This window comes from Aegilops tauschii, chromosome 5 (assembly GCF_002575655.3).
Source record: "Aegilops tauschii subsp. strangulata cultivar AL8/78 chromosome 5, Aet v6.0, whole genome shotgun sequence".
NCBI lineage: Eukaryota > Viridiplantae > Streptophyta > Magnoliopsida > Poales > Poaceae > Aegilops > Aegilops tauschii.
Window position 1 is genome coordinate 108214626 of NC_053039.3, and position 23661 is coordinate 108238286.

The 23661-nt window shown below is 45.7% G+C and overlaps 1 protein-coding gene across 1 annotated transcript; it reads right to left on the reverse strand.

The window, feature by feature from the left end:
• Window positions 1–2171: 2171 nt before the first annotated feature.
• Window positions 2172–3120, reverse strand: LOC109765572 (osmotin-like protein). Its single transcript, XM_020324366.4, has one exon. It carries the CDS (start codon window positions 3061–3063, stop codon window positions 2374–2376), a length of 690 nt encoding a protein of 229 aa, XP_020179955.1. The 5' UTR covers window positions 3064–3120; the 3' UTR covers window positions 2172–2373.
• Window positions 3121–23661: the final 20541 nt, after the last annotated feature.

Genomic DNA, 23661 nt, shown 5'->3' on the forward strand with positions numbered 1-23661 from the left:
ACCCTAGAAGGTGCCCCGGGATCGAGATCCGGAACAACGACCGCTGTCTATTAAGGTGGTCATGGACCAACACGGCGGACAAGATCTCCTCCTCATCACCGGACGAGGAATCATCGGAGTCGCACAGGAAATTGTGGAAAAAGAACTCGTCGGCGGAGTTCATTTTGTACCTTGGCAAACTGTCGAATAGCTTACGGGCGTCAACGAAGAAGCTGGCCGATGAAGAGACACGCGCCTCCCTTGGACCAGGTGGCTGGCCTGGTGGCGTCCGACGAGCGTGCCGGCGTCAGGACAGCGGTCGGTGTTAGACGAAGGAGTTGGCTGGGGCGGGAAGGCGGCTTCCTGCTCGCGGTGGCGTCCGAGGGGGAGGGGTGGGAAGCTTCGGTGCCCCGGCGGCGAGGCAGTGGTGGTGGCGACATGGGAGGTGGCTGCGTTGGGGGGAGGTGTGTCGGCACCGGCTGCTGGTAGAGGCATCGAAAATGGGCGGCGGCGACGATGGGGCGGGGGCGGGTGAGGGTTTGCTGTTGATATGGGTGGAAGAAGAGGGCCAATGTGACACTGACTAGCCGGCCAGGGGAGGAATAGGCACGCATCGCGCACGTCCGTTTCGTGTCGGTTTCGGTCAACGCGTTCGGCCGATTTTTTTGTCTGCGGCGATCCAAACGGATGTGCACGGACAAAATGGGTCGGCGCATTGGAGTTGCTCATAGTGACGTCAGCCAAGTGCTTAGCATCTACCATTTGTGTCTTTTTGTCACTTTTATTTTTTGACGCGGTACAAAATACCATAATCGTAAAGTGGTAGTTTTTCGCTAATTAAATGTGATGGCCATGTGGATTTTACTCCCTATCCCCATTGTTGAAGGTGATGTGTTACTTTAGGCGCCCACGATGACTTTTGATTCGTCCGATCTCGCTTTGGCATATGAAATCATTCGGCTTGTGCGATCGAAAGCGCACCAATGCATCTTTGGCGTGAGCTAGGCACTTTAATTTGTACGCAAACGAAGCAAGGTATATTATGCTTCTCAAAAGCCAATAAAGCTATATATTCTCACCCACTGTCAAGCCTCGTTTAGTGCAGTCAATATTGCCATTTTGTTTTGTCTCCCATGGATTTTCTAGATTTGTGTGCTAAGACAAGTTTTTTCTATTAATGCTTTGGACAACTGAATTAGGGATTTTGTCGAGTCTTTGGATCTTCATCCTTCTTTTCTTTCATGTCCGTCTTCTTTCTTAAATCATCACTGTAACCTCCTCAATCTGACACTTTCAACAGCATCGACCTATCCACGTAGTCATGTCCAGTGGTTGATAGATACTCCCTCCGTTTTATAATATAAAAGCATTTTTTACACTAGTGTAGTGTCAAAAACACTTTTATATTATGGGACGGAGGGAGTAAAACATTGCCTACAACCCCTCCGTTCCAGTGACCCTTATCACCCCAAACCTAAACCTCTAACCCCAGTCTCCAATAATATCCCATTTCAGGGCTCCTCTATACAAAGTTAAAAAAAAAAAAAAAAGCAAACCAGCAACCAAACTTGTGAGGTTGTCTGTTCATGTTTTGATTAGTCAGATCACCTATGCATTGGCACATTTGTGAAAAAATATATCAAAAGATTTAAGTCAAAATTTTGACCTAAAATCAAATGAATGCACATTATATCGAACGTAAACCAATAATAAATCACAAAGCGTTCTAAGCCCAGTTGGTTAATGGCCTATAGCATGCCTTGCCTCAAGGTTAGTTGTTTGAGTTTTTACATCATTTTAAAAATATTTTCTTGATTTTTTTTCACCAAAGACCTATACACCTTAAAAACACCGGGCAAGGTACCGGCTCCCGGTTTTTCCAGCCGGACCGCCGGCCGTTACTGAAACTATTCTCCAATGTCGAGGCTTCTTTCTTCGACTCCGCTTCATTTTCTACCGCTAGCATATTGTTGTACAAAATCAACCCTGTTTTCAGTAGGAAAAACATGCGACCAACTATTAAAATTTGTTAAATAAATCGAAATATCCATGTTATCATGTCAAATTGAATACTATCAATGCAACCCAGGTTTACCATTTTTAAGCTAAGTGATGTTCTATTTTGAGTGACTACCATTTACGGAAATTTCATGGAATGGAAGTTTAGCAATCATAGAGAAAAGAATGCAACATTACAAGAAGAAAATCACTCGCATTATTTTCCTTGCACTCGGATGGCTTAGCTCAGTACCAGCTACACCGCCAGAATTACAGATGACGAAACCTAAGATCTCAATACAAACATTTAACTGCAACATTTGTAAAACGTACGCACGGATCGTGAATGGCGTAGAAGTACGGCAAAGCGAGAAGGACGACACGGAGCTCCGGGCTCTAGTTGTCGGCGACGACCGTGCGGATGACCATGTCGGCGCCCTCCGCCGCCGCGGCGCCGCACTGGAGCATGGACGACTGGCAGAGGATGATCTTGAGCTCCCCGGGCGCGCGGCAGCTCTGCGGCACGGGCTCCACGTCGGTCGGCGTCGTCCTGGTGAGCGGGCAACGGTTCTTGAAGTACCCCGCGGGCCCGCGGCACGCGGTGCCTTCGGCGGCGCGGTTGTCCGGAGAGCAGTCGCAGTTGAGGTCCACAGCGCAGCCGAGCGCCGGGCACTGCCCGCCGCCGATGGCCTGCGGGCTCAACACCATCGGCACGTTGAACCCGTCTACAAGGCTGACGCTGTACGCGGCGAGGTCCAGGTTCCCGCTGTCGTGGACCGTGATCTGGGCGACGGTGGACGGCGGCGCGTCGCCCGTAAAGCAACCGCGCGGCGGCGACGTGCCGTCGTCGCAGCCGGTGCGAGCCGCGACGCGGCCGGCCCAGAAGGTGGACGGGAAGGTGAGGGAGAGAATCGCGTTGGTGTCGAGGCGCGCGGTGTTGTCGGAGATGGAGGGAAGGCCGGCATTGGGGGTGACGAGCGGCCAGACCGGGTGCGGGCAGAGGTTGTGGACGGTCAGCTTGGTCGCCGACGAGAAGGCGGCTAGCGCGGCAAGGACGAGGAGGACGAAGGCGAGATCCCTGGCCATGGCAGCTACAGCAACTAGCTAGCTTGTGAGATGAGAGGTGGGGTTAGAGAGGAGCGGCTGGTTTCCAGTACTTTTGTAGGCGAGGATTGCCGCTCGGGCTCAGTCGTCAGGGACAGCCTTTTGCTTTTCCTTTTTTCCTTTTTTTGCTTTTCCCGAGGGAGGAAAAGCAGCGGCTTCCCACTAGGCCTCAGACAGGTTTGATAGGCTGCATGTACCTTCTTAGCCGCGAAAAAAAAAAACGTTTGGTTACCCGCACTCACTATTGAGCCTGCATAGCACGAATATTAAAGCATTTCTGGGCTTGCATCCAGAGGAATGCTTAATTCGGCTGTTTTTGTGGAGCCAGACCCGCGCGGTGCAACCCTGGGCTCGTGGGCGTGGGCGGTTGCACGCGTGGGTGCAGTCTCGAGATGTCGCGTTGTTTTCAGACGCGTCGTCGTAAACTACCCTCACCTCCCTTCCTCACCGCTCTCTCCCCTCTTCCCCACTTACACCGGCGGCGGCGACGGCGACGATCACCTGAGCTCTACTGCGAATCGATCCAAGACGGCGGCGGCAACCACCGCAGCGACTGCAGACCTCCACCGGAGTGCATCGGCCATGGCGGTAAGAATTTGTCCTCTCTGTACATTCACTGCTTTCGACTCGGGCTAGATTCGATTAGAGCACAGGATTGAAGAGTTGGGGAGTGGACTAAACACATGGGGGGAGGATTGACATCAATCGATTTTGCATCTACGGCTACTAGGGCTCATAGGTTATTTTTCAATTACATCGGGGGCGGGGATTGGATTGTCTAGCCGCGGTGACCCTGGAGTCGCGTCGAGCGGGGGGAGGGGGGCGGGGGCGTAGTCATCTTCTTTTCTTCCTCGTCGGCTTCATCCTCACCGTCTTCGTCAAGAACGATGGGTCTTGCACGATCGCCTGCCACCGGCGCCCTGGCCACTATATGCACCTTGTCGTTGTCGGACTCCGGTGACCCGAACGTACTACTCTAGTATGTTGTGGCACGCTGGTCTTGAGGCGCCTTGTACTGACTGTACTTGGCCCATCTTGCTCGCTGTCGAGCGTCGCCGGAGTCTGCCTGATTCATGGCCCAGCGCAGGATGTCCACTGACATCGCGCCCTTGGCTGGGTACGGAACCAGTGTCTTCAGCTCGTCCGGTGTAGCCTTCTTCATCACAGCATCGACTTCCATGGTGTGCTCAAACTTCTTGCAGTCACTGAGCGAGCACCCAAGGAAGAATGTCTTCCATCCAATGCCCCAATGGAAAGGGTTGGGATTGGAGTTGGAGTTCATGCCGAGGAGAGGTGGAAGAGGAGGGGTGGTGAAAAAGAGAGGGTTTGAGTGCGGTGCTGGGTTAGTGGGGGTGCGTTGATATAGGAGCGTTAGGCCGCTATGAATGAATGCTGGCCATTGATATGCGTGTTGTTCATAATGCAGATGGACAAGGGCAAGAAGGTGATGCCACCATTGGAGAAGGGCAAGGAGGTTGTGCCTCCATTGGTCGACGTGGCTGTGCAGGATCACCCAAGCCCCAAGCGGAGGAACTATGGCCACTTCCATCAGGAGTCAGGACCAAACCACTTCTGCAATTTTATCCTTGCTTCAAAACTAGAGAGTATGCCATTGCCTCTGGACTTCACAAAGCACTTCCCTGCCATCCCTACAGAGTTCAAGGTGAAGATGAACACCGGCTGCGCATGGAGGGTTGCTACCTCTTGAGCACTGCGTTGGTTTTCCCTTGAAGAGGAAAGGGTGATGCAGCAAAGTAGCGTAAGTATTTCCCTCGGTTTTTGAGAACCAAGGTATCAATCCAGTAGGAGGCTACGCGCGAGTCCCTCGCACCTACACAAAACAAATAAATCCTCGCAACCAACGCGATAAGGGGTTGTCAATCCCTACACGGCCACTTATGAGAGTGAGATCTGATAGATATGATAGGACAATATTATTGGTATTTTTGTGATAAAGATGCAAAGTAAAATAAAAGCAAAGTAAAAAAGCAAAGGAAATAACTAAGTGTTGGAAGATTAATATGATGAAGATAGACCCGGGGGCCATAGGTTTCACTAGTGGCTTCTCTCGAGAGCATAAGTATTTTACGGTGGGTGAACAAATTATTGTTGAGCAATTGACAGAATTGAGCATAGTTATGAGAATATCTAGGTATGATCATGTATATAGGCATCACGTCCGAGACAAGTAGATCGACTCCTGCCTGCATCTACTACTATTACTCCACTCATCGACCGCTATCCAGCATGCATCTAGAGTACTAAGTTCATAAAAACAGAGTAACACCTTAAGCAAGATGACATGATGTAGAGGAATAAATTCATGCAATATGATAAAAACCCCATCTTGTTATCCTCGATGGCAACAATACAATACGTGCCTTGCTGCCCCTACTGTCACTGGGAAAGGACACCGCAAGATTGAACCCAAAGCTAAGCACTTCTCCCATTGCAAGAAAGATCAATCTAGTAGGCCAAACCAAACTGATAATTCGAAGAGACTTGCAAAGATAACCAATCATACATAAAAGAATTCAGAGAAGATTCAAATATTGTTCATAGATAAACTTGATCATAAACCCACAATCATCGGTCTCAACAAACACACCGCAAAAGAAGATTACATCAAATAGATCTCCACAAGAGAGGGGGAGAACATTGGATTGAGATCCAAAAAGAGAGAAGAAGCCATCTAGCTAATAACTATGGACCCGAAGGTCTGAGGTAAACTACTCACACTTCATCGGAGGGGCTATGGTGTTGATGTAGAAGCCCTCCGTGATCGATGCCCCCTCCGGCGGAGCTCCGGAACAGGCCCCAAGATGGGATCTCGTGGGTACAGAAGGTTGCAGCGGTGGAATTAGGTTTTTGGCTCCGTATCCGATCATTTGGGGGTACGTAGGTATATATAGGAGGAAGGAGTACGTCGGTGGAGCAACAGGGGGCCCACGATGGTGGAGGGCGCGCCCTGGGGGGTAGGCGCGCCCCCCTACCTCGTGGCCTCCTCCTTTATTTCTTGACGTAGGGTCCAAGTCTCCTGGATCTTGTTTGTTCTAAAAATCACGTTCCCGAAGGTTTCATTCCGTTTGGACTCCGTTTGATATTCTATTTCTGCGAAACTCTGAAATAGGCAAAAAACAGCAATTCTGGGCTGGGCCTCCGGTTAATAGGTTAGTCCCAAAAGTAATATAAAAGTGAATAATAAAGCCCAATAATGTCCAAAACAGTAGATAATATAGCATCGAGCAATCAAAAATTATAGATACGTTGGAGACGTATCAAGCATCCCCAAGCTTAATTCCTGCTCGTCCTCGAGTAGGTAAATGATAAAAACAGAATTTTTGATGCGGAGTGCTACTTGGCATAATTTCAATGTAATTCTTCTTAATTGTGGTATGAATATTCAGATCCGAAAGATTCAAGACAAAAGTTCATATTGACATAAAAACAATAATACTTCAAGCATACTAACTAAGCAATTATGTCTTCTCAAAATAACATGGCCAAAGAAAGTTATCCCTACAAAATCATATAGTCTGGCTATGCTCTATCTTCACCACACAAAGTATTTAAATCATGCACAACCCCGACGACAAGCCAAGCAATTGTTTCATACTTTTGACGTTCTCAAACTTTTTCAATCTTCACGCAATACATGAGCGTGAGCCATGGACATAGCACTATATGTGGAATAGAATGGTGGTTGTGGAGAAGACAAAAAGGGAGAAGATAGTCTCACATCAACTAGGCGTATCAACGGGCTATGGAGATGCCCATCAATAGATATCAATGTGAGTGAGTAGGGATTGCCATGCAACGGATGCACTAGAGCTATAAGTATATGAAAGCTCAACAAAAGAAACTAAGTGGGTGTGCGTCCAACTCGCTTGCTCACGAAGACCTAGGGCATTTTGAGGAAGCCCATCATTGGAATATACAAGCCAAGTTCTATAATGAAAAATTCCCACTAGTATATGAACGTGACAAAATGAGAGACTCTCTATCATGAAGATCATGGTGCTACTTTGAAGTACAAGTGTGGTAAAAGGATAGTAACATTGTCCCTTCTCTCTTTTTCTCTCATTTTTTTTATTTGGGCCTTTTCCTCTTTTTTATGGCCTCTTTTTTTATTATTATTATTTTTCGTCCGGAGTCTCATCCCGACTTGTGGGGGAATCATAGTCTCCATCATCCTTTCCTCACTTGGGACAATGCTCTAAAAATGATGATCATCACACTTTTATTTTCTTACAACTCAACAATTACAACTCGATACTTAGAACAAAATATGACTCTATACGAATGCCTCCGGCGGTGTATCGGGATATGCAATGAATCAAGATTGACATGTATGAAAGAATTATGAACGGTGGCTTTGCCACAAATACGATTTCAACTACATGATCATGCAAAGCAATATGACAATGATGGAGCGTGTCATAATAAACGGAACGGTGGTAAGTTGCATGGCAATATATCTGGAATGGCTATGGAAATGCCATGATAGGTAGGTATGGTGGCTGTTTTGAGGAAGGTTTTTGGTGGGGGTGTGATACCGGCGAAAAGTTCGCGGTATTAGAGAGGCTAGCAATGGTGGAAGGAAGAAGAGTGTGTATAATCCATGGACTCAACATTAGTCATAAAGAACTCATATACTTATTGCAAAAATCTACAAGTTATCAAAGCAAAGTATTGCGCATGCTCCTAGGGGGATAGATTGGTAGGAAAAGACCATCGCTCGTCCCCGACCGCCACTCATAAGGAAGACAATCAATAAATAAATTATGATCCGACTTCATCACATAACGGTTCACCATACGTGCATGCTACAGGAATCACAAACTTTAACACAAGTATTCCTTAAATCCACAACTACTCAACTAGCATGACTCTAATATCACCATCTTTATATCTCAAAACAATTATCAAGCATCAAACTTCTCCTAGTATTCAACACACTCATAAGAATTTTTCTTTTATTAATCTTGTATGCCTAGCATATTAGGATCATTTAAGCAAATTACCATGCTATAAGACACTCTCAAAATAATCTAAGTGAAGCATGAGAGATCAATAGTTTCTATAAAACAAATCCACCACCGTGCTCTAAAAGATATAAGTGAAGCACTAGAGCAAAACTATATAACTCAAAAGATATAAGCGAAGCACATAGAGTATTCTAACAAATTCCAAATCATGTGTGGCTCTCTCAAAAGGTGTGTACAGCTAGGATGATTGTGGTAAACTAAAAAGCAAAGACTCAAATCATACAAGACGCTTCAAGCAAAACACACATCATGTGGTGAATAAAAAATATAGCTCCAAGTAAAGTTACCGATGGAAGTAGACGAAAGAGGGGATGCCTTCCGGGGCATCCCCAAGCTTTGGCTTTTTGGTGTCCTTAGATTATCTTGGGGGTGCCATGGGAATCCCCAAGCTTAGGCTCTTGCCACTTCTTGTTCCATAATCCATCTAATCTTTCACCCAAAACTTGAAAACTTCACAGCACAAAACTCAACAGAAAGTCTCGTGAGCTCCGTTAGCGAAAGAAAACAAAAGATCACTTCAAGGTACTGTAATGAACTCATTCTTTATTTATATTGGTGTTAAACCTACTGTATTCCAACTTCTCTATGGTTTATAAACTATTTTACTAGCCATAGATTCATCAAAATAAGCAAACAACACACGAAAAACAGAATCTGTCAAAAACAGAACAGTCTGTAGTAAGCTGTAACTAACGCAAACTTCTGGAACTCCAAAAAATCAGCCAAAATAGGGCAACCTAGACAACTTGTTTATAGATCAGCAGCAATTGGAATCAGTATTTTATCACGTTCTGGTGATTTTTAACAATTATTTTCGTGAACAGAAAGTTTCTGGAAATTACAGCAAGATCAAATAACTATCATCCAAGAAGATCCTATAGGTTTAACTTGGCACAAACACTAATTAAAACATAAAAACACATCTAACCAGAGGCTAGATCAAACATTTATTCCTAAACAGAAGCAAAAAAGAAAAAAAACTAAAAATAAAATTGGGTTGCCTCCCAACAAGCGCTATCGTTTAACGCCCCTAGCTAGGCATAATAATTTTAATGATGCTCACATGAAAGACAAGAATTGAAGCTCAAAGAGAGCATCATGAAACACGCGACGAACACATCTAAGTCTAACATACTTCCTATGCATAGGCATCTTATAGGCAAACAAATTATCATAGCAAGCAAAAACTAGCATATGCAAGGAAGCGGAAAAAAAATAATAGCAATCTCAACATAACGAGAGGTAATTTATTATCATGAAAATTTCTACAACCATATTTTCCTCTCTCATAATAATTACATGTGGGATCATAAGAAAAGTCAACAAAATAACTATCACAATAAATATTTTCAGCACGATCCACATGCATGCAAAGTTGACACTCTTCCAAAATAGTGGTATTAACATTAACTAAAGTCATGACCTCTCCGGACCCACTTTTATCAAAAACTTCAAAAGATTGAACATTCTCCGAATATGTGGGATCTAAAGTTGACACTCTTCCAAACCCACTTTCAATATTATTGCAAACACCATTATCAATCTCATATTCATCATGGGGCTTAAATAAATTTTCAAGATCATAAGAAGAATCACCCCAATCATGATCGTTGCAAAAAGTAGTAGACATAGCAAAACTAGCATCCCCAAGCTTAGGGTTTTGCATATTATTAGCACAATTGACAGCAAGAGAATTTATAGTAAAATCATTGCAATCATGCTTTTTATTCAAGGATCTATTGTGAATCTCTTCATAAAGTACTTCATCACAATTTTCAGATTCACAAATTTGAAGCAAAACTTCATAAAGATAATCTAGTGCACAAAACTCACTAGCAATTGGTTCATCATAATTGGATCTCTTAAAGAGATTAGCTAGGGGTGAGGATCCATAAACTTTTAGCAAGCGAAGATGCAAGCAAAAAGAAGGCACACGGAAAAGAGAGGGCGAATAAAACGGCAAGGGTGAAGTGGGGGAGAGGAAAACGAGAGGCAAATGGCAAATAATGTAATGCGGGAGATAAGGGATTGTGATGGGTACTTGGTATGTTGACTTTTGCGTAGACCTCCCCGGCAACGGCGCCAGAAATCCTTCTTGCTACCTCTTGAGCACTGCGTTGGTTTTCCCTTGAAGAGGAAAGGGTGATGCAGCAAAGTAGCGTAAGTATTTCCCTCAGTTTTTGAGAACCAAGGTATCAATCCAGTAGGAGGCTACGCGCGAGTCCCTCGCACCTACACAAAACAAATAAATCCTCGCAACCAACGCGATAAGGGGTTGTCAATCCCTACATGGCCACTTACGAGAGTGAGATCTGATAGATATGATAGGATAATATTTTTGGTATTTTTGTGATAAAGAGGCAAAGTAAAATAAAAGCAAAGGAAATAACTAAGTGTTGGAAGATTAATATGATGAGGATAGACCCGGGGGCCATAGGTTTCACTAGTGGCTTCTCTCGAGAGCATAAGTATTTTACGGTGGGTGAACAAATTATTGTTGAGCAATTGACAGAATTGAGCATAGTTATGAGAATATCTAGGTATGATCATGTATATAGGCATCACGTCCGAGACAAGTAGACCGACTCCTGCCTGCATCTACTACTATTACTCCACTCATCGACCGCTATCCAGCATGCATCTAGAGTATTAAGTTCATAAAAACAGAGTAACACCTTAAGCAAGATGACATGATGTAGAGGAATAAATTCATGCAATATGATTAAAAAAACCATCTTGTTATCCTCGATGGCAACAATACAATACATGCCTTGCTGCCCCTACTGTCACTGGGAAAGGACACTGCAAGATTGAACCCAAAGCTAAGCACTTCTCCCATTGCAAGAAAGATCAATCTAGTAGGCCAAACCAAACTGATAATTCAAAGAGACTTGCAAAGATAACCAATCATACATAAAAGAATTCAGAGAAGATTCAAATATTGTTCATAGATAAACTTGATCATAAACCCACAATTCATCAGTCTCAACAAACACACCGCAAAAGAAGATTACATCAAATAGATCACCACGAGAGAGGGGGAGAACATTGTATTGAGATCCAAAAAGAGAGAAGAAGCCATCTAGCTAATAACTATGGACCCGAAGGTCTGAGGTAAACTACTCACACTTCATCGGAGGGGCTATGGTGTTGATGTAGAAGCCCTCCGTGATCGATGCCCCCTCCAGCGGAGCTCCGAAACAGGCCCCAAGATGGGATCTCGTGGGTACAGAAGGTTGCGGCGGTGGAATTAGGTTTTTGGCTCCGTATCCGATCGTTTGCGGGTACGTAGGTATATATAGGAGGAAGGAGTACGTCGATGGAGCAACAGGGGGCCCACGAGGGTGGAGGGCGCGCCCCCTACCTCATGGCCTCCTCCTTTATTTCTTGACGTAGGGTCCATGTCTCCTGGATCTTGTTCGTTCTGAAAATCACGTTCCCGAAGGTTTCATTCCGTTTGGACTCCATTTGATATTCCTTTTATGCAAACTCTGAAATAGGCAAAAAACAACAATTCTGGGCTGGGCCTCCGGTTAATAGGTTAGTCCCAAAAATAATATAAAAGTGAATAATAAAGCCCAATAATGTCCAAAACAGTAGATAATATAGCATGGAGCAATCAAAAATTATAGATACGTTGGAGACGTATCAAGGGTGACGGTGAGGGTGATCGACGGCAGGGTCACCATTGATCAGGGTTGGGCTACCTTCGTCGTCGTTCACCAGATCATGATTGGGTACATGCTGACGTTCAAGCTGCTATCCCCCGACACCATGTAGGTGATCGTCTTCAACGACGAGGGCGTGGAGGTGGTCACCAAGTGCAAGGAGCACGGCAATGCCTTCGCCGCGACTGCCTGAGCTCCTGTTGTCAAATCCTTGGTTGTTCTTGCTTTAAGACTTCGGTTTCGTTTAGAACTTATCGTACTATGTTGGTTTAAACCTTGTTCTGCGTGGTTAAGACTTATGTTTGTGCCTAAGATTGTTCTGTTGCTACTAGTTTAGTTCTTAGTAGTTCGTGTGTGCCTTTGGTAACCTCACTACATCGAGGAGGAGGTTACCACACAATTGTCTTGGATGTAACCAAACAAACGGACTTGTGTTTCCCCTCAATGTAGGCAACCAATCAACATGCAGATGTTGGTTTTTTGCCTGTATATGCTCAGCCAGGCCCAATGATGACCCACAAGTATAGGGGATCAATTGTAGCTCTTTTTGATAAGTAAGAGTGTCGAACCCAACGAGGAGCAGAAGGAAATGACAAGTAGTTTTCAGTAAGGTAATGTCTGCAAGTGCTGAAATTGTAAGTAGCGGAGTAGTTTGATAGCAAGATAATTTGTAACGAGCAAGTGACAATAGTAGTAACAAAAGTGCAGCAAGGTAGCCCAATCCTTTTGAGGTAAAGGACAGGCCAAAATGGTCTCTTGTGATAAGCAAAGCGTTCTTGAGGGTACATGGGAATTTCATCTAGTCACTTTCATCATGTTGGTTTGATTTGTGTTTGCTACTTTGATAATTTGTTATGTAGGTGGACCGGTGCTTAGGTGTTGTTCTTACTTGAACAAACCTCCTACTTATGATTAACCCTCCCACAAGCATCCGCAACTATGAGAAAAGTATTAAGAATAAATTCTAACCATAGCATTAAACTTTTGGATCCAATCGGTCCCTTACATAATAGCGCATAAACTGGGGTTTAAGCTTCTATCACTCTCGCAACCCATCATCTAATTGCTACTCCACAATGCATTCCCTTAGGCCCAAATATGGTGAACTGTCATGTAGTCGACATCCACATGACACCACTAAGGGAATCACAACATACATACTATCAAAATATCGAACACATATCAAGTTCACATGATTACTTGCAACATGATTTCTCCCGTGACCTCCAGAACAAAAGTAACTACTCACAAATGATAAACATGCTCATGATCAGAGGAGTATTAAATAGCATAATGGATCTGAACATATAACCTTCCACCAAATAAACCATATAGTAATGAACTACAAGATGTAATCAACACTACTAGTCACCCACAAGCACCAATCTATAGTTCCGGTAACAAGATTGAACACAAGAGATGAACTAGGGTTTGAGATGAGATGGTGTTGTTGAAGATGTTGATGGAGATTGCCCTCCCCAGGATGGGAGAGTTATTGGTGATGATGAGGACGATGATTTCCCCCTCCGGGAGGGAAGTTGAAAGATCGTGGATGTCGCCTAGACTGGGGGTGAATAGGCGCTTTAAAATAATTACGGTAGGCTTGAACAAATGCGGAATAAACCTAGCAGTTAATTTATCAAGCACAAAACCTAAAACAACTAGGCTCACCTATGTGCACCAACAACTTATGCTATGCAAGGTAAACAACTATGTGATAGCAAGATATATGACAAAGAACAATATGGCTATCACAAAGTAAAGTGCATAAGTAAAGGGCTCGGGAAGAGATAACCGAGGCACGCGGAGACGACGATGTATCCTGAAGTTCACACCCTTGCGGATGCTAATCTCCGTTTGGAGCGGTGTGGAGGCACAATGCTCCCCAAGAAGCCACTAGGGCCACCGTAATCTCCTCACGCCCTCGCACAATGCAAGATGTCGTGATTCCACTAAGGGACCCTTGAGGGCGGTCACCGAACCCGTAAAAATGGCAACCCTTGGGGGCGGTCACCGAACCCGTACACTTTGGCAACCCTTGGGGCGGTCACCGGTACCCGTCAAATTGCTCGGGGCGATCTCCACAACCTAATTGGAGACCCCGACGCTTGCCCGGAGCTTTACACCACAATGATTGAGCTCCGAACACCACCAACCGTCTAGGGCGCCCAGGCACCCAAGAGGAACAAGCTCAAGGGTACCAAGCACCCAAGAGTAATAAGTTTCTCAACTTGTAACTTCCACATATCACCGTGGAGAACTCAAACCGATGCACCAAATGCAAGGGCAAGGGCACACGGAGTGCCCAAGTCCTTCTCTCCCAAATCCCATCAAAGCAACTAATGCTAGCGAGGAAAATGAGAGGAAGAATGAAGAAGAGAACACAAAGAACTCCAAGTTCTAGATCCAAGGGGTTCCCCTCACATAGAGGAGAAAGTGATTGGTGGAAATGTGGATCTAGATCTCCTCTCTCCTTTCCCCCAAAAGCTAGCAAGAATCCATGGAGGGATTGAGAGATAGCAAGCTCGAAGAAGGTCAACAATGGGGGAAGAACACGAGCTAAAAGGATAAGGTTGAATGGGGAAGAAGACCCCCTTTTATAGGGGCTCCCGAATCCAACCGTTATGTGCTCAGTCCGCGCACGAGCAGTACTACCACTCAGGGGAGCGGTACTACCGCCCGGGCGGTAGAACACAGAGAGCGGAGCAAAACAGGGGGCGAGGCAGAGCCGTATGAGCGGCACTACCGCTGGAACCAGCGGTACTACCGTACATGAGTGGTACTACCGCTCCTACTGCCGCTACTACTGCCGCTGAACCCGACACGAGAAAACCACGTCTCGAGTCAAGGCGGTACCAGCGTGGAACCGGAGCCGTACTACCGCTTATGGCCATGGGCGGTACTACCGCTGTGAGACAGCGGTACTACCGCTTGTGGCGATACGCGGTACTGCCGCTCCGGCCCAGTGGTACTACCGCCGGCACCAAACATATGCCACTTCCACGAAAACAAGTATACTCCAAGGAAAACCAGAACTGCCATAACTTCTGCAAATGAGCTCTGAATCGAGCAAACTCAAGCTTGTTGGAAACAAGACGACGAGTAGCACTCAAGGTTATAGTAAGAAGAGGCAGGGGAGGTATGCCTAACAAATAGAGGAGTGAAACCTCCAACTGAGAAGAACCGGCATAACCTCCAACATCGAAAACATCATAGAAGATGCGAGTGAACTCCGTTTTCGATGAACTCGAGCTTCTCATCAAGATGACCATAAGCTCCAAATCTCACAAAGAGAAGAACCAAACAAGAACCAATAAAGATGATGCAAGGATGCAATGGTTTGAGCTCTCTATGAACGATACGATCAAGCTACTCATCGAGAGAGCCCCCCTTGATAGTACGGCAATCGATCCTATAACCCGGTCTCCCAACTACCACCATGAGACCGGTAAAATGGAAAACCTATCAAGGGAAAACCTTTGCCTTGCACATAGTCCACTTGAGCTAGATGATGACGATCTTGACTCCCAAGTTGGACCACCTTTCTTGATAGCGATGGCTCGATGAAGACTAGTTCATTGCTCCCCCATAAACCACTATGGGTGAGCCACTCTTCCGCACATCTTCACAAGTCCATTGTCACCAAATGGATGGCAAGTTTCAAGCACTTTATCTCTTCGTGATGCTCCACTTGAACTTGCACACGGCAATCTTGAAGACGATCACCACTTGATGTTTTCCTCTTCATGGGTTGTATGATATATTCCTCTTGATGCAAGCCCATGGACACATACCTAACCCCACATAGAACTCTCACATAGACCATGGGTTAGTACACAAAGTGTAATGGACAATGTTTACCATACCATGGGATCACTTGATCCCTCTCGGTACATCTTCTATGCTTTGTGAGTTAATCAACTTGAATCACTCTTTGTACATAGCTTGATAAACCTTGAATTTTTCCAACTTTCTCCATTAAGATGATGTCTTGAAGGTAAACATGAATATTCACACAATCTTCTTCTTCAAGACATGCTTGAAGGAAATATGCCCTAGAGGCAATAATAAAGTTATTATTTATTTCCTTATATCATGATAAATGTTTATTATTCATGCTAGAATTGTATTAACCGGAAACATAATACATGTGTGAATACATAGACAAACAGAGTGTCACTAGTATGCCTCTACTTGACTAGCTCGTTGATCAAAGATGGTTAAGTTTCCTAGCCATTGACATGGGTTGTCATTTGATTAACGAGATCACATCATTAGGAGAATGATGTGATTGACTTGACCCATTCCGTTAGCTTAGCACTCGATCGTTTAGTATGTTGCTATTGCTTTCTTCATGACTTATACATGTTCCTATGACTATGAGATTATGCAACTCCCGTTTACCGGAGGAACACTTTGTGTGCTACCAAACGTCACAACGTAACTGGGTGATTATAAAGGTGCTCTATAGGTGTCTCCCAAGGTACTTGTTGGGTTGGCGTATTTCGAGATTAGGATTTGTCACTCCGATTGTCGGAGAGGTATCTCAGGACCCACTCGGTAATGCACATCACTATAAGCCTTGCAAGCATTGCAACTAATGAGTTTGTTGCGGGATGATGTATTACGGAACGAGTAAAGAGACTTGCCGGTAACGAGATTGAACTAGGTATTGAGATACCGACGATCGAATCTCAGGCAAGTAACATACCGATGACAAAGGGAACAACGTATGTTGTTATGCGGTTTGACCGATAAAGATCTTCGTAGAATATGTGGGAGCCAATATGAGCATCCAGGTTCCGCTATTGGTTATTGACCGGAGAGGTGTCTCGGTCATGTCTACATAGTTCTCCAACCCGTAGGGTCCGCACGCTTAACGTTACGATGACAGTTATATTATGAGTTTATATGTTTTGATATACCGAAGGAGTTCGGAGTCCCGGATGAGATCCGGGACTTGACGAGGAGTCTCGAAATGGTCGAGACGTAAAGATCGATATATTGGACGACTATATTCGGACATCGGAAAGGTTCCGAGTGATTCGGGTATTTTTCGGAGTACCGGAGAGTTACGGGAATTGGTATTGGGCCTTAATGGACCATACGTGAAAGGAGAGAAAGGCCCCAAAGGGTGGCCGCACCCCTCCCCATGGACTAGTCCGAATTGGACTAGGGAGGGGGGCGCCCCCTTCCTTCTTTCTCCTTCTCCCTTCCCTTTTCCTACTCCAATAAGGAAAGGAGGAGTCCTACTCCCGATGGGAGTAGGACTCTCCCCTTGGCGCGCCCTCCTCCTAGGCCGGCCGCCTCCCCCCCTTGCTCCTTTATATACGGGGGCAGGGGGCACCCCATAGACACACAATTGATCATTGATTTCTTAGCCGTGTGCGGTGCCCCCCTCCACCATATTACACCTCGATAATATCGTAGCGGTGCTTAGGCGAAGCCCTGCGTCGGTAGAACATCATCATTGTCACCACGCCGTCGTGCTGACGAAACTCTCCCTCAACACTCGGCTGGATCGGAGTTCGAGGGACGTCATCGAGCTGAACGTGTGCTGAACTCGGAGGTGCCGTGCGTTCGGTACTTGATCGGTCGGATCGTGAAGACGTACGACTACATCAACCGAGTTGTGTTAACGCTTCCGCTTTCGGTCTACGAGGGTACGTGGACAACACTCTCCCCTCTCGTTGCAATGCATCACCATGATCTTGCGTGTGCGTAGGAAATTTTTTGAAATTACTATGTTCCCCAACAGTGGTATCCGAGCCTGGGTTTATGCGTTGATGTTATGCACGAGTAGAACACAAGTGAGTTGTGGGCGATATAAGTCATACTGCTTACCAGCATGTCATACATTGGTTCGGCGGTATTGTGAGATGAAGCGGCCCGGACCGACATTACGCGTACGCTTACACGAGACTGGTTTCACCGTTGCGAGCACTCGTTGCTTAAAGGTGACTGGCGGGTGTCTGTCTCTCTCACTTTAGTTGAACCGAGTATGGCTACGCCCGGTCCTTGCGAAGGTTAAAACAGCACAACCTTGACAAACTATCATTGTGGTTTTGATGCGTAGGTAAGAACGGTTCTTGCTAAGCCTGTAGCAGCCACGTAAAACTTGCAACAACAAAGTAGAGGACGTCTAACTTGTTTTTGCAGGGCATGTTGTGATGTGATATGGTCAAGACATGATGCTATATTTTGTTGTATGAGATGATCATGTTTTGTAACCGAGTTATCGGCAACTGGCAGGAGCCATATGGTTGTCGCTTTATTGTATGCAATACAATCGCCATGTAATTGTTTTACTTTATCACTAAGCGGTAGCGATAGTCGTAAAAACAATAGTTGGCGAGACGACAACGATGCTACGATGGAGATCAAGGTGTCGAGCCGGTGACGATGGTGATCATGACAGTGCTTCAGAGATGGAGATCACAAGCACAAGATGATGATGGCCATATCATATCACTTATATTGATTGCATGTGATGTTTATCCTTTATGCATCTTATCTTGCTTTGATTGACGGTAGCATTATAAGATGATCTCTCACTAAAATTTCAAGATAAAAGTGTTCTCCCTGAGTATGCACCGTTGCCAAAGTTCGTCGTGCCCAGACACCATGTGATGATCGGGTGTGATAAGCTCTACGTCCATCTATAACGGGTGCAAGCCAGTTTTGCACACGCAGAATACTCAGGTTAAACTTGACGAGCCTAGCATATGCAGATATGGCCTCGGAACACTGAGACCGAAAGGTCGAGCGTGAATCATATAGTAGATATGATCAACATAGTGATGTTCACCATTGAAAACTACTCCATTTCACGTGATGATCGGTTATGGTTTAGTTGATTTGGATCACGTAATCACTTAGATGATTAGAGGGATGTCTATCTAAGTGGGAGTTCTTAAGTAATATGATTAATTGAACTTAAATTTATCATGAACTTAGTCCTGATAGTATTTTGCAAATTATGTTGTAGATCAATAGCTCGCGTTGTTGCTTCCCTGTGTTTATTTTTCATATGTTCCTAGAGAAAAATTATGTTGAAAGATGTTAGTAGCAAAGATGCGGACTGGATACGTGATCTGAGGATTATCCTCATTGCTGCACAGAAAAATTATGTCCTTGATGCACCGCTAGGTGACAGACCTATTGCAGGAGCAGATGCAGACGTTATGAACGTTTGGCTAGCTCAATATGATGATTACTTGATAGTTTAGTGCACCATGCTTAACGACTTAGAATCGGGACTTCAAAGACGTTTTGAACGTCATGGAGCATATGAGATGTTCCAGGAGTTGAAGTTAATATTTCAAGAAAATACCCGAGTTGAGAGATGTGAAGTCTCCAACAAGTTCTATAGCTAAAAGATGGAGGAGAATAGCTCAAGCAGTGAGCATGTGCTCAGATTGTCTGGGTACTACAATCGCTTGAATCAAGTGGGAGTTAATCTTCCAGATAAAATAGTGATTGACAGAATTCTCTAGTCACCATCACCAAGTTAGTAGAACTTCGTGATGAACTATAGTATGCAAGGGATGACGAAAGTAATTCCCGAGCTCTTCGTGATGCTGAAATCGACGAAGATAGAAATCAAGAAAAACATCAAGTGTTGATGGTTGACGAGACCACTAGTTTCAAAAAAAAGGGCAAAGGGAAGAAGGGGAACTTCAAGAAGAACGGCAAGCAAGTTGCTGCTCAAGTGAAGAAGCCTAAGTGTAAGGGCATATTTATCCCTAAGATGTTTTGGTGATTGATGACAATGCTTTTGCGGACTAATCGTGTGCGTTGAGTGTTTTTCAGAGATTCATCCTTTTGGCACAAGACGATTCCCTCCCCTCGGAGCTTGAAGCGAAGACGGTGTAGTCCTTTCGGATTAGTTTGGTGGACTAGTTTCATAGGGTTCACAGTACTATCAAGAGGGGGCCCGTTTTGGAAAGGCTAGGGCGGAATGATCACGTACACTTCCTTTGCCCCTCCCTCCGAGCCTTTCCGTTTCGATGATGGGCTCGTTTCTCTTCTCAGTGTGCCCTCTCTGGTCCAAGCGGTAGTACAGCGGGCCGGAGCGGTAGTACCGCTTGGGTGCTACAAGCGGTAGTACCGCTCTGGAGCGGTAGTACCGCCCAGAGCAGTAGTACCGCTGGTAGCCCCCAACTGTGTGCTCACTCTGGTCCCAGCGGTAGTACCGCGGGACGGAGCGGTAGTACCGCTTGGGTGCCACAAGCGGTAGTACCGCTCTGGGAGCGGTAGTACCGCTCCAGAGCAGTAGTACCGCTAGTAGCCCCCAGCCGTAGTACCGCGGTGGTCTCGAGCTAGTACCGCCTCGATTCGAGGGCTCTTTTTTCGTGTCGGGTTTTACGGTACTGGCCGCGGCTGTGGGGGGCCGTAGTACCCCTCGTATGCGGTAGTACCGCCCTCCCACCGCGGTAGTACCGCTGTGGGCCAAGCGGTAGTACCGCGATGAAGAGCGGTAGTACCGCTTATAGTGGCAAGCGGTAGTACCGCTGGCACAGCGGTAGTACCGCTCTCTGCGGGGCAGAAGTGGGGTAACGGTTGGTTTGTTCCCCCCACTATATAAGGGGGTCTTCTTCCCCAAAGTTGACCCACCTCTTTCCCCAAAAGCTCCATTGTTGCTCCAAGCTCCATTTTCGCCCGATCTCTCTCCCTAGCCAATCAAACTTGTTGATTTGCTCGGGATTGGTTGAGAAGGCCACGATCTACACTTCCACCAAGAGAAATTTGATTCCCCCCACTTATCCCTAGCGGATCTTGTTACTCTTGGGAGTTTGAGCACCCTAGACGGTTGAGGTCACCGCGGAGCCATAGTCCATTGTGGTGAAGCTTTGTGGTGTCGTTGGGAGCCTCCAATTAAGTTGTGGAGATTGCCCCAACCTTGTTTGTAAAGGTCCGGTCGCCGCCTTCAAGGGCACCAATAGTGGAATCACGGCATCTCGCATTGTGTGAGGGCGTGAGGAGAATACGGTGGCCCTAGTGGCTTCTTGGGGAGCATTGTGCCTCCACACCGCTCCAACGGAGACGTACTTCCCTTCAAAAGGAAGGAACTTCGGTAACACATCCTTGTCTTCACCGGCTCCACTCTTGGTTATCTCGTTCCTTTACTTTCGCAAGTTTACTCGGGTTATATCTATTACTTGCTTGCGTGCTTGTTGTCATTGCATCATATAGGTTGTTCACTTAGTTGCATATCTAGACAACCTATTTTGATGCAAAGTTTAATTTGGTAAAGAATAGTTAAAAAATTGTTAGTTGCCTATTCACCCCCCCCCCTCTAGTCAACTATATCGATCATTTCAATTGGTATCAGAGCCTCGTCTCTTTATTAAGGACTTTACCGTCCAAAGAGTATGGTTGACGTCGTAGACGGTGTGGAGGAGCACTCCGGTGAGAATCCAGTCTCGTCTACGGGAGATGGGGGAACCGCGGTCTCTCGTGAGGAATTCAATGTGGCGTTGGACACATTGAAAACCTCCATGACGACCAAGGTCGAAAGCATGTTGAATAAATTCTTAGAAGGGCTTAAACTTACCAGCGCACCGTTGAAAGTGGGTGATCCCGCTAACAAGGTGACGGATGCTACCTCCGACGAGGGGGAAGCTTCTAGCGAGAAAGCTCCTTGTTCTAGTGATAAAAATGGGACCGGCATCTTTGCCCATGTGGAACCTCCACCTGTCTATGGTGGACCGCTCCCTTCCACTCATTTGAATCATGCCGGCCCGGCCCCTAAGATTGAGAAGAATGTAGATTTTGATTCTTGGGTCTATCGTTTTAAGCGTCATTTAAATCATGTGAACACTAACCTTTGGAGAATCATTGAAGAGGGTTTTTATCCGCATGACCGAAGTAACTTCACTCCTAGAGAAGTTGTGGATCATCAATTCAATGAGAATGCTCTCTTCATCATCCAAGAAGCAATCCCACCCGAAGATCTTCCTCATCTCTGGCCTTACACCGTGGCCAAAGATGCTTGGCTACAAGTTGTTTCCCTCTATCGGGGAAGCACAAGCATTCAACGCTCCAACTATGAAGTGGTGCAAGATGAAGCCGACCAGTTTGCAATGAAAGAAGATGAAGAACCTCGTGAGCTTTTTCGGAGAGTAACCAAACTCGCGGTCTCTCTCCGAGATCATGGAAGTAAGGACACGGATGACAATTGGATCAAGCGCAAATTCCTCAAGGCAATGATGCCCTACCACAAAGCCATGTCCTCCGTAATTCGTCAAAGGCCGGACTTCCACACCTTATCATCAAGTGAAGTGTTGGATGAATTTGTTGCTATGAGCATCTTGGACAAGACCGCCGACAATGCGGTTCTTCGTTCTCAAAGAGTAAAGAAACACAACCTTGCTTTAAAGGCCAAGGTTAGTATGGAGGAAGAGGATGAAGAGGAAGAAGAGGAGGGCAACCTCGAAGATATGAAGTATGCCTATCATGAACACATGGCTCTTGCTTCAAGGCAATTTTGGAGCAAGAAGAACACAAGGCCAAACTTCAACAAGAGCAATTCAAGTGGCGCAAAGGGTAAGCAACGGATGAGGACTTGCTTCAATTGTGGCAATGTGAGCCACTTTGTTGCGGAGTGCCCTTACGAGAAGAGGGAAGACAATGGTGGCAAGCTCATTAGAAAAGACAATGCCAAGTCGTTCCCCAACAAGAGCAACTTCACCAAGAAGACTCCTCCCAAGGCGTTGGTGGTACAAGAAGAGTACAATGAGGATGATGACGATGATGAAGATGGTGAGTCGGTTGCCATGGCCTCCGTTACCATTGCAAAGACTCCACGGGTGTCTCTCTTCGACTCACCCAATGAGAACATCACCGCCAAGTGCCTCATGGCTAAAGCCACCAATAAGGTAACCTCCAACATCAAAACTGCCATCATTAATCATCCTTCTTCGACGGATAGCATTGATGAACATGAGGGGACAAATGTGGAGGAAAATGAGTTTGAGATCTTTATGGGTAAACTCAAGGGTAAATCCAAGAAGCACTTCGTTGCTCTCTTGGAACAACTTGGTGAAGCCAATGACATGATCGAGGCTCACGAAGATACCATCTCTAAGATGGAGGGGCATAGTCGTGACTATGCCGATGAGATTTCGGATCTTTCCAATGCTCTTGATGAAGAGCGTGGTCTTCGTTTGGCTCTTGAGGAGTCATACAACGATGATCATGCTAAGTTAAAGAAAGATCTTGATCATGCTCTAGTTGTGTCTCGTGTGCTAAACTCCGAGAAGGCAAAACTTGGGGTTGATCGTGCTAGACTTAAAGAGGAGTTTGACATTCTCGACAAGGCTCACAAGGTCTTGAAGGGTGCTCATGCTAGCCTCAAGGAGTCTCATGATCAACTCCAAGTAATGCTAACTAAGGAGAAAGCCACTTTTCCTCATATGGTGTTAATTGATAATGCAAATGCTACTAACCCTTGTTGTGAGCATGTGCATCTTGTTGAGGAGAATGCTAAGTTGAAGGAGCAACTTGAGAAAGGCCTTGTGTCATGCATACAAGGTGAGAAGAACCTCAACGACCTTTTGAGAAACCAAAAGGAAGTTGTAGCCAAGGAGGGGATTGGGTTCGCTCCCAAGCCCAAGAACAAGAAGAAGAATGACAAGACCAAACGACCTCCCCCTCTCAAGCAAACTTTTGTGAAAGAGGGAGAGGGTACTTCCAAGGAGAAGAAGAACAATGCGAAGGGTGACGGTGTCAAGAAGGGCAATTCCACCCCATACAACAAAGCTGGCGACTTTAATCCTTCTTATGTGTTATGTCGTGCAAGTGATGGGCATGTTTATGCCAAATTTGTTGGTTCTCCTCATGAGTATATTGAATGGTCCATT

Coding starts and splice junctions, on each gene's coding strand:
- LOC109765572 (XM_020324366.4), bottom strand. CDS start 3,063: ATGGCCAGGGATCTCGCCTTCGTCCTCCTCGTCCTTGCCGCGCTAGCC.